The sequence below is a fragment of the Emydura macquarii genome, unplaced genomic scaffold, assembly GCF_026122565.2.
Source record: "Emydura macquarii macquarii isolate MOO-44397 ecotype Brisbane River unplaced genomic scaffold, CSIRO-AGI_Emac_v2 contig_374, whole genome shotgun sequence".
Taxonomy (NCBI): Eukaryota; Metazoa; Chordata; order Testudines; family Chelidae; genus Emydura; species Emydura macquarii.
Genome location: NW_027130511.1, coordinates 7,938,316 through 7,950,550, shown reverse-complemented (window position 1 = coordinate 7,950,550; position 12,235 = coordinate 7,938,316). Strand labels below are relative to the sequence as shown.

The following is a 12,235-nucleotide window of genomic DNA, read 5'->3' as shown; positions in this document are numbered from 1 at the left end:
AGCCCAGCTGGGAAGGGGTCCCCATCTTCTTCCCCTAGCCAGCACCAGCCAGCAGTTTCCATGACAATCTCTGCCCCGTGCCCAGCAGCTGGGTGCCACTATCCTGTTGCTGAAGGGCTGGGTGCAGGGAGCCCCGGGAGGTGGCATCTCCAGCACCTGTGCTATTCTCATTAATGGAAGTGGCACTGAGGCCACGGGAGACACTGTGGCTCCCACCTATTCGCTCTGGAGGATTTGTGCTGCACAGCTAAACTCTGTTCCAGAGGGATAGCGTGCCGGAGTTCATGACAATTGGTGCTTGAAATTGGTGCTTCCAGCCATTCTGGATCGGCCTCCATAACCGTGCTGATTCTGCAAGGCTGCCCTCTGGTATTTAACAAGCAAAGGCAAGAAGGAGTCCTTGCAAAGGGAGCTAAGCGGTTTTCTTCTCTGCAGTGGGGGTGCAAGTGTGACCCATGCTGGCCCCCTGGCCAGCCATACAGAGTGGTGACAGGAGGGTTCCTGAGGTCCCCCCAAATCCTGCCTGGGCCCTGCTGCCATCTTTCCTCAATGCTTTAACAAACCCAAAGCTCAGTGGATCACTCAGCCTGTTGGCTCCCTCCCAGTTGGGCTCCATTCCTATAGCCAAAGGCCAGGAGAAAAATCCAGCAGCTCGCATCCATCATCCAACTCATTCTTCCATCTCTGCTAGGGAGAGCCCCAAGCTACCCGTGTGATCCTTCTCCAACATCCTATTAGCCAAATTGCTCTCTTTGCCTTTGAATTCAGGTCCTTGATTAGCACTGGGCTCCCAGACACACGTCCCACAGCCACAGTAAGGATATGGGAATGTCAGTATATGGCACCTCCAGGCACCAAGTCATCTGCAGGACAGTACATCTCCTGCCAGGCTCAGAAAGGTCCCTGGGGAGGCGGAGCACTCAGGGCCACATCTCTCTCCCCCAGTAGGTCCCCATGCCAGGAGCCACACGGGCCCAGCACAGAGCCCTTACACTAGCTCTACACTGATCAGATTCATCACAGGGAATTTAGGCCACTATGCTGGTAAATATTCTCCCCTAGAACACTGTGGGGGAGCTCTAGGGTGACTCATGACTTAACTTAATCTGATGGAAAGTCCCTGCTAAAGGAGATGAGTCACTGGACTGCATGCCATGACCTTGCATGGGCCAGGCCCAGACAGTATCCGCTAAGGGACACCTCCTGATTTATCAGGGATCATAACAATGTGACAAGAAATCCAGCTTCCAATCAATGCATGGAAACTATGGGCTTTACAGTTTGAAAATTGTCAGACATTCTCCCTAATGAGAAACAGGGGAAAAGCCTCCCTTCTGAGGTGGAGCAGATGGGATGCCCAAGATGGATGGGACAGACACAGTCCCTTGAAACCCCCCCTCCCCCAGTGTGGGGCAGAGGGAACTCCAGGGTCAGTGGCCCACACACAGACACACACATCCCCAATGTGGGGCAGAGGGAACTCCAGAGTGAATGGCCCACACACAGACATACACCCCTCCAATGTGGGGCAGAAGGAACTCCAGGGTGAATGGCCCACACACAGATGCTCCCCAATGAGGGACAGAGGGAAATGCAGGGCAAATGGCCCACATGCAGACACCCCCCTACTCCCAATGTGGGGCAGAGGGGATTCTTGGAGTGAATGGCCAAGACACAGCCATCCCCCTCCCCACGCTCAATGTTTGACAGAGAAGACTCTGGGATTGAAAGGTGCATAGACAGGCCCCACCCTGGAGCAAGGCAGACTCTGAGGAGCCTGGCAATGTATAAAGTTTATGTACTTGGTGCAGACAGATTTTCAAGCCAATTCGTTTTCACTTTCACCACTTCTCCTCTCGAAAAACCCAAACAACCCCCCCACCCCTCCACAAATCACTGGTAACAGGCGAAAATTGCTTCAAACTACAGGAAATATACAAATTGCCTGTTTTTAACACTGCTAAGTACATGCTGAACGTAGTCAGAGATGCACACCACTAGTGCATGCACACGCTGGGAGAATCAAGGCGAGTCTTGTGGGTGAGAGACAGGGCTGTTATCTGGAGAACTTGGTTGGTATTGCTGTGAAACCGCCTGAGCTGTCAGGGACATGCAATCTTTCTGTAGTGAGTGGAATGTAGCCTGACTTTAAGGGTCAGGGTTCTTTAACTGTAACATTCACAGTAGGTCAGTCCCAGGGCAGGTACAGGTAGTGAACTCATTTCACACACAGGAATGATTGTTACTTTGCCTGATAAGGAGTCTGAGAAGGGGATCAGAGCTGCATCCTTACCTTGACAGTGGCTCCGATTCAGCCTCTTGTATCCCTGAGGACACTCCACCTGTCCGTTTTCAATCACTGGATGAGCTAGGAGGACACAAAAAACAGTTTGGAAGCTTAGGGACTAGGGCAAAACTCCACAACCCCATCTCCTCTTCCTCCCTCCTTGACTCAGACCTCTCCTTTATGCCTACAGCCTGTGAGCTTGGTGTACACCTCACCCTGCATTTTCTTCTTCTTCCACCTCTCCTCTGTCAATAAGTGCTCTGTCACTACCTCCACACCACTGGCTATGCACGCCAGGAATTCAGCTCACACTCGTGCTGCTGAATTACTCAGCAGGGTCCCACAGTGGGCCAGGAGATGCTCCTGACACACCTCAGAGATCCCCACTTCCACACCCTCTGCTTCTCCAGCCCTACATACAGTCTCCCTGCTGCTGGTGTGAAAGCCTTCTCCTCTGCAGCCACTGCCATCTGGAACTGCCTCTCTGCACGCACCATCAACTCCATCCCTTTTCAAATCTCCCTTCCAAATGTTTCTATCCCTTGCTTACGACTTTATTCACACACCCTCTTCTACACCATTACTGGCTTCACAACCAAACATTTCAATTTATTCATTATACAATGGACTGGGTCCTGGAGCCCTCTGAGCATGTACTGCCATTTAGTATATTGTGTGACATCAGTATGTCAAAATCATAACGATTCATGTAAGATATACCGTGTCAGACACCGTTGGAAAGAATATATCATGCTGAGTAAGATACTAATACTTATGTTCGTGTATTATATGTAAAATGGAAGTTATGGATGTATTTGATATTTCTGTATGTCAATTTGGGCTGGCTGGGACACACCCCAGATAGAGAGGCAGCAAGACAATAGCCTGCTTAATGGCCCATTGAGACACTCACAGATGGGAGGGGCCCAAGCACACCTGAAGAGTTACCAGAATTGGCCCATATGACTTTGGACTCCAATTTGGTTCTTATGACTTTCCACAGGCTGCATGGACAAAAACAGAGGATATATAAGATCAAATCACACAATCCATTTTGTCTATGTTCCTGTCCAGCTGCAGACACACACCTACCCCTAGATCAAATCATCTTGCAATTGAACCGAAGGACTTAGACCCAGCCAGATACTGGATGTGTACCAGAGGAGACTATACAGGCCTGCAACTCCACATTTCTCCCAGAAACCTGATGTATATGGACTCTTAATCATTTGTATGTATGTGATTTTCTTTGACCCTTTAACATTTCTCTCATGGTTTATTTCTTTCCTTTTACAATAAACCTTTAATTCTAGTTACTAAAGGATTGGCTGGCAGCGTGGTATTTTAGGTAAGATCCAAACTTATATTGGACTGGTACTGTGGCTGACCCCTTGGGGTCACAGGGAACCTTTTTAGTAAAGAGCATAGGGTTTAAATAACTGGTCTCTTTACTGGACCTAGTGCTGATTTGGGAGCCTGGAGCTGAAATGCAGTAAAGGGGGCTGTGTGCATTTGTATGCTGGTTTCTGTGGGGATTTAGAAGTGCAGATTGTGGCTGGTTGGGAAGTCTGGCTTCAGTGCCACCCACCAGTGCTGGGAGTATCTGCTCTCCGTTTACAGCCTGCCCTGACCTTGGCATTATCAGTTGGCTACCCTGGGCACGGACGGGTCACAGACTTCAACAGTAGTTGTGCAAGTGAAGGATCTATAGAACAGTGTCCAAGGCCCTTATTTTCTGTCATTGATGTTATAGGGCCTAGTGTTAAGTCTATAAACCAGTTTAGGCTACACAGTATATATTAAAGGCACCTAGAGCTTGTGGTGATCAATGCATCAGAAACATATCACACAGATCGGGACAGATTTTCAAGAGACCTCCTGGCCAGACTTCCTACTGCTCAGCACCCATAATTAGGGCCAGATTTTCATAAAAGCTCAGCTCTCATTTAGGTGCCTAAATAAGGATGAGATTTTTCAGAACATCTCAGCACCTCCTATTGTGAGATTTGTGGCTAGATTCTCTAAGAATTCCACACCCAATATATTGGGCTTTTTAAAGATCTGGCTACTTATTTTTTGCCTAAATGGATATTGCACACTGAAAACTTGGCTCAAAGAGTCCATAAAACCTACTGCACAGGATCAAGTTGGGTTGTAGCATACTAACCCAACACAGACAGCCTGAGGGGTTGGGGGGGGGAGGAAGGAAGTGGCACACCGGCATCTGTTTCAGACACCCAGCTTAACCATGCAGCATTTCCAAGCATTAGTTAATCCTTTCATAGGTTTGTCCTCTAATTGCTAGCCAGGATGAGTGGTTACACAATTCACCTTTAACACCTGCAGGCTCTGGGCAGGGTTATGAGTAAGGCTAAATGTGAGAAAAGTCATGGCTTTGAGGGGGGTTTTGCAACAAGCCCTCAGGTAACACTTTCAAAAGTGCGCAAGTGGCTTAGGAGCCCATGTGCCACTGCCCTTAATGAAACATAGGTTCCTCAGTGCCCAACTCGCTTTTGAAAATGGGACTTAGGGGCTTTTTGGTCTTTGCCAACATTTCCCAACCTGGGGGGCGGGACCCCCGTGGGGGGGCATCAAAGATTACAAGGATCCATGAGGCTTCAGTAATATTGAGGTCATTTAGCCCCCTGAGCTCCGTGCCAGCCACAGCAGCTTTGAGCTCCGTGCCGGCCGGACAAAGCAGCCCCCACAAGGGAGCAGCAGCCCCAAGCTCCACTCTGATGGGAGCAGCTCCCCCTCCCTAGAACCACACTGGCCGGGCACCTGGCTGGAGAGGAGCAGCCCCAGCCAACCCACCATGGCCCGCCTCCATTACCCTCAGTCCATGAGGGACAGGAAGAGGCAGGGCCACACGGGGCATGCAGTGGCAGCTGTGCCAGGGAAGGCTTAGCTTCTTACTCAGGTCAAAGTAATGTATTATTTATTATTATTATTATTATCATTATATGTGTTCATAGGGGTTGTGTGTGTTTATGGCCGGTGAGGGGGCGGGGGACGTGTTTTACCTAATGTTAACTAGTGGGGCTTCCACTCAGAAAGGTTGGGAACCACTGGTCTTTGCCACCCCAGCTGATCTGCTGACAATCAAGACTTCGGTAGGACCTTTTCCAAACCAGGCTCTATGTGCAGCATGCTGGGGTCTGGATGAATTTTTACATGGTTTTAAATTATGAAATATTATCAGAAGGGTTAAACAATTTTTAATCGTAAAATAAAGGGTCATCAGTTGACTTTTCTCATACTTTCCCCATGACAAACAGCTTTAACAGTAATTCACATACTCTGGGCCCCGCTTTTCCTTTTCAAAAGAAATCCTAACAATTTCTTTTCTTACCATTTCTTTCCACAGCAACCAACTGGTCTTAGCTTTGACCAGTTCTGTTCTGGGTGGTCTGAAGCAGCCCTTACCTCCATGGTCTACTCTGTGACCTTGGTCTCAGCCTTTCTGGCTCATCCCCCAGATGTCTATCAATTAGTTTCCAAACCCAAGCACCCCTAAGGGCACCAGGGTGCAAATCAGCTCCAACACGCAGTATGTGCTGGTGCCTTGAGATCCTCAGAGGAAGGAGGACTGCAATCTCACTCTCTTTGGGTGAGTGTGAAGAGTAGTTTGATGCTGAGTCCCAAAGTGAAGGTCTCTTCACATGGTCACCTCTCCAGAGCAGTGTCGTCATCCAACAAACAAACACCGTGGCCAGCATGGCTTCCCTGAAGCAGGACCTGGTTATCACGAATGACACGTGCAAGGCTCTAACTCCTGCTGGTCCCCTAACAGCTTCAGAGAGGCACAGGATCCTGCATGAAGAGTCATACATGCCAGGCTCATCCAGATGGGGCACAGTCAATGTGTGCTGTGCTGTGAGACTAGTTCAGACTGTTGGGCAGAGCTATGAACCTGAGTCTGTTGACAACACCTCCCAGTAAAATATGTGAACAATGTCACTCAGGTTGGGCAACCATAGGTGAATGAGACCTACAAGTCAGAGATTAGACTGGCTAAGAAAATGAGCAGAGTGCATACAGCTCACTGATCATTCTCCCATCATGCCATTAGGTTAGGGTCAGCAGAAGAAAGACCCCACACACTGGGAAGCCATGTCATCTACTTGGTAGAGCAGTGGGGACTCGGCAGCCGGAGTCCACACTTCTATTGCCAGCTGTGTCTCTGACTCACTGTGTGACCTTGCAAAAGTCACACTCCATCTCGGATTCAGTTTCTCCATCAGGAACATGGCGATACCAGTAAGGCTATATCGTCAAGTGCTTGGATATCCTTTGACAGAAGGCACTATTGGAGGGCAAAACATCGCTTTCTTATTACATGGCTCAGAATGCAAGAGCCCAGGAGGGAAAAGTCACCCACAGGCATCTAGTGTCCTCCCTGGACCTCACACAGTAAGAAGTGTAAACAGAGGCACGACAGACCATGTCAGAGATCAGTGAGTGGCTTAGAACAGTCAGACTTGGGAGACCTGCAAACCCCACCCTTCTGCTCCAGGAGCGTTCACGCAGCAGGCTCAGCCCTATACGTGCCATCTCCTGGCAAGCTGGTCCCCATACAAAGTTGGCCTTTTAATTTATAGCAGCAGTAGATGCACTTGGGCACCCTGTGTGACTTTCATACTGTGTGATGTGGGACAACTCTGTCGGCCCTGGGCACACTCGAAGATGCTGGCCCGCCTCCCACTGACAAACAAATAAATAAGTTACAATGGAATCTCAAAGGTCCTGGGGTGGGTGTGTGGGATACAGTCCCACCACCACTCACCCCCAATTAACCATATCCTGGGAGCCAGCAATTCATCATGTAAGTATATGGCCTATGTGGAAACAGGAGTTTAGACATGCCATCAGGCCTAAGGGTCCCCATACATTTCTATTCTCAGGCATAGGAGGACATGGTGCCTTTTGCTCCTTATCGGGAAATTTACCTTGAAAACAGCCTTAGTACTTCAAGCAAATGTGTGGCACAATTAACAGGCAGCTTCTAGGTACACCAACTCCAGTTAGGGAGCCTGCAATTCAGACCTGAGAAGGTGCCCCCAAAACTGCCTGTGCTACAAGTCTGTGAAGATTCCCAGGGCAGAAAAATGGCTAGGAACATCCAGCCCAGGCAGCGAGTGTCTGGACAATGGCCTGGCTGGGCAGGTGAATTGCCACATTTTCCAGTTGGTTGCTTCTGCCACTGATGGATGCCAGCAAAGCGGCACAGTTACAACACCTGCAATCAGTTGTCTCTCCATCTCTGTGATGTCTCGGATCCCCTGCTGGGATTGTCCAGTGGCATGTGACAAGGGAGATGGAAGTGGAAGGAATGACATAGGCCTGATGAGATGCTGAAATAACAGCTGAGGGCACATTTATTACCTTTTCCCCTTTTTTATAAGGATCTTTCTGCTCTGGCTGCACATGATTTCCTGACTCACTCACTCTCACTACACAGAATTTTAAATAGTTTCTTAAAATAGTTTGTGGGTTTAAAAATGCTCCATAGCCTACATAATTAAATTTCTCAAACTTTTTATAGGCAAGTACAATCCAGCCAATAAATTCCAAAGAGGCCCAATTCAGGCACCATGTTTTGGAATGAATGAAAGTGAACTTCAGGGAGTGGGAGGAGCTGGGGAAGGAACCAGGATGGGGTGGAGCGTGGTTAAAAGGGCACCTTGTCCTGGAAAGAGATATTTGTGGAGTGAGGGTTTTTTCCCCACATATGGTAGAATATGTTTTGGAACAAGACATGCGTGTAACAACTAAGTAATCATTTAGCTGCATCCGGACACCCCTCATCCACCTAGATTCCTATTCCCCCACCTAGCACTTGTAGCTCTCTCTTGTAGTAACAGGTCTGCAAATTCTTTGTGGCAGGGAACATGTCTGTCAATAGGGTCTGAGAGGCACCTAGCACATTGTGGATGCCAAGAATAAATAAGGGACAAATCTGAGACAATCCAGAAGGCAGTGGACTGTTAAAATGGCCACAAAGGACCTTACCATAGGTAAGAAAATAGCGTAACAGCAAGTGCTATTCAGGATAGGGCAAAACCCACACAGAGACCATCCAGGGTCCTCCATAACGTTCTCTGAGGGGCACCCTCAGCTGCCCAGTTAAGGCTGCTTTAAGTCATCACAGGAGACTTATTGCGGGGCAGAACTAAGTCTTTAGGAGGTTGTTCCTCACTCCTCTCACTGAAGAGGAATTAGGGAAACTAACGGCAAGAGAACACAAAGCTAACTCATCAGCCTGTGACAGACACAGGGGAGACAATAACCTACATCGATGGTAAGGCCAGGGACACCTTTTGGGAGGCAGAGATGCACTCTGTGCCAGCAAGTCTGGGCTGCAGCTGGAGCTAAAGACTAAGCAGAAGCCCCTCCACCTCCTCACCGGTTCAGCCCAAACCAGTAACCAGAGATCCTCAAAGAATATGAATGATAGTGAGGCTGGGGGCGTGGCCAGTGCCAGATGCTGGGGCTGGGGGCGTGGCATTGGAGGTGAGAGTGTGGGGGTTTGGGGGCATGGCCTTTGGGGTTGAAGTTCCAACACTTGAAAAAAAAATCTCTCTCTGCCCCCACCCTACCCACTGGAATTGGAACCATTAGAGAGATTCCAGGCCAGTCCTACTGCCCAGTCCATATGCTGGGGGCTGGCTGCGGGACACAATAGTGCTGGAGACATCCATCAGCCCTGGCACAATTGTGATAGCAAACACACAAATGTCACAGCACAGCAACGCGCAAGCACTCCAACTGGGAGCCAGGTGTTCCCAAGATCAGACAACAGAATGTGAGTTGGGAGCAAGGCCCATCTTCTTCTCCAAAAAGCCTTTACAAGCCTAGCCTCTGTTATGTCCCCAAATGCAGCAGTGTCCCAAGGTAGGCCTGCCTTACACATGGGCAAAGGGGTCCCTGCTTTCTCAGTGATCTCATTGGGAGGCCAGGTGCAACTAACTCACAGCCTCAGTCAGAGGAAAGCGAGCATGCTCCACTGACGGCCTTGGATTCCCAGGGCTCACATAGGCACTGATCTCGTCTGCTAAAATAGTCACGCTTGTCAGCATGAAAAGGAAACCAGCAGTGGGAAGATCAATCACAGAGGATTTTCAGTCCATCGGAAGTTGACCTTTAAGCAGCCAAGACTCAAGACGCTGTTTTCTCTCCTCTGCCACCCAAATACCACCATCCCAGGAGAGGAGAATCTAGCACAGAGCCCTGGCTTTCACAGTGTGTGGCCCTGGGCTGCTACCGCCCTATACATCAGGTTAGTGATAGAGCCGATTCCCAGACCAGTGCCAGATACATTATACCACATTGCCCCTGAGGCACTGACACAGTGCACAGGCGATGCTGCCCTAGGCAAGATGAAGAGGCTCAGAAGAGTCAAAGACGAGCTGGATTCCTGTGCCAGCTTCAGGACACTCAGCCACTTAATGCCAGCCTTTATGGAGACACTGCGCTGGATGGAAACACCATGGCCCAGCCAATCCCCTCGCTATTCCAGACAAAGCACATGCCACTGGGCAGGTGACCTGGGGGTGCTGAGGTCTCAGTTAGGACAGTGGCTATCCCAGCTCACCTGAGAATGCAGCTGGTGCCTCTGCACACTTTGATGCATGTATTTTTAGGTTAACATGTTTGCTCTAGGCATCTTCCAAGACAGTGAGGGCAGCTGTGTGTGGAAGGGAAATGAGTTAGGCCCAAGGGTCTACAGAAGCCAGAAGAGAGTCAGCACTTGGAGCGATGAATGGCTGGACACACAGTGCTGATCTGGTGAGCTGATCGATGCAGGCATGGGATGGGGATGCTCTGTAGGGGCAGAGAGAGGCACTGTGGAGGTGGGGTGATGAGTCATTGCTAATAACTAGGTAATGGAGCTGAGCCAGGTAAAACAGCCAGCACCCAGAGAACCAAGCGTGTAGCAAACAGGAAGCCTCCTGAGGGAAAGAGAGGCAGGTTCCAACAGGAGGAAAGTCTACTCTCAGAGACGCATCAGCTGGGGCAGAGACAGGCAAGGAACCAAGGCTGTGCAATGAGAATGTGCAACACCGGGCCAAGAAAGCTAGGGATGGCACCAGTGCCGTGGCAGTCAGTCAGTGGTTAGTGGGAGCCCGACACTTGGTCAGTGTTCTGCTTCCAAGAGACCCTGTCTCTAGCATTAAGCCTGGTTTGGGTCTTAGTCAACAGGCCCTCAGTAAACATCCCAAGGATGGAGCCAGGCAGGGAGAAGCAGACTGGAGCGTGTGTGGTTAATCAAAACCAGACTGCAAAATCCTTCTCTCCTTGGATTGCGCAAAGGCTCAGAGCGTGCCACTGAAACCGCAGCCTGGTTTAGCACACAGCAGAGACAACCTGCTCCCCAAGTGGAGAAAGCTCTGACCCGGCTGCTGAAGCCATTGCCAGCAGAAAAGCAGACAGCTCAGCCTTAGCAATGGCTCCAGAGGGAAGGCACAACAAGAGACTGCTTCCCTCGGAGCTTGCAGTCTGCTAGGCACAGGGTAAGTGAGTGAGTTCATTTCTTGGAGCCAGTGAACAATGGCAAGGCCCAAGGGGCTCTGGGAGAGTTGGGAACAGGGATCTCTAAAGGTGGCAGGAAATGCTGCCCAAAGGGTATTGGGCTAAAGAGTCCTGCTATCCAGATACATTACCACCAGATGACCTGTGGGGTTCCCCGTGAGTCACAACTTTCCCCAAGGCCCCGGCGAGGGGCGCTGTGCTGCTGGACGTGCTGTCATTGAGGCGAGCTGTGAAACCAAGATCCTGTCCACATGCGGTCAGTTAAGATCCCGCCTTAGATTGGCTGGGGTAACCTCCAGTTCAGATAACTCCATTCTACCTTACTAGCAGTTTCAACTGGATACAAGATTCTTCTGCATTTAATGTGCTAACCTGCAGCGTCATGCAGCTGTGCACTGTGAACCAGCTGCTCCAGCCCACTCAGCCACACCAGAGTGATGGGCAAAGTGAGAGCGCCAGAATGTGTCGGGAAGTGTCTCAACCCTGTTGGGATCCCTCAGGATGAGAAGCACTATGTAAGTGTCATCATGTGTAAACCTCAGTTCCTTCCCCACTTCCAGCCACGCCCACGTGCATCACCACAGTGAGACCAGCACCCATGGCAGACTGTGCCACTCCATTAAAACTGGGTCCTTATAGAGACTTCACCAAATCTGTTAAATCTCTTCTCTGCATCATGCCTGATCTGACTGTGGTGAGGCCAGCCAGGGTTTGATTTCCAAGAGGGTTCCAATTGCTTTTATGATGCCTAAGGGTGCAGCAGGGAGAATGGCATGTGGCTTGCAATACCATTCCACATATCTAATGACTACGGCTCCAGCTGGGTGAGCTGCCAGACATTTGCCAGCTATGCCTAACACAGTGGGAGGTCCTTCTGGGGAACATTGCAGACACCAAGCCAGACGCTACAGGATCCAACTTTCCAGTACATTCTTCTCTAGGACAAAAACTTGAAAAATGTGGGAGAAATACAAATAAAACAATGGCCCTCAAAGGACTGTATCTTAATGAAGTAAAACACCCCCGTCCGGGGGAGAGACAGCACCAGGAGTGAACCCTACTGGGTTGCGAGTCTGCAGGACTGCCGGATCTGGGCCTATTGCTAGGCTGACCACCTGACTATCCTGTTGGATAATGGAAGGGGCAGTATCTGAAAGGGGCTGCTTTACTAGTTTACTGCTCCAGCCAGAAACTCTTGAAAGCTTGTTTGGGAGAAGCTGAAGGGAAGTGGTTTCTCCCAGCTGCTTAGTCAGTGCAAGAGACAGTACACAACACCTGGACAAATCCAGCAGCAACCCATTCCCGCAAGGATGCTCATTACCACCGAGCTAATCAAACACTGCAGAAAAGCAACGGGTGCTATTTCTGCCTTGCTAAGCTTCCCATGCTGTGGCCCCATCCTACAGAAAGAGCAGC

At 49.9% G+C, this 12,235-nt stretch overlaps 1 protein-coding gene across 1 annotated transcript in view; it reads right to left on the bottom strand.

The window, feature by feature from the left end:
• Positions 1–12,235, bottom strand: part of LTBP2 (latent transforming growth factor beta binding protein 2) — a 123,390-nt gene that overhangs the window by 32,804 nt on the left and 78,351 nt on the right. Inside the window, exon 9 of the mRNA XM_067533334.1 lies at positions 2,294–2,368. Within this exon, the coding sequence (XP_067389435.1) occupies positions 2,294–2,368 (75 nt within the window). The remainder of the gene's footprint in view (positions 1–2,293; positions 2,369–12,235) is intronic.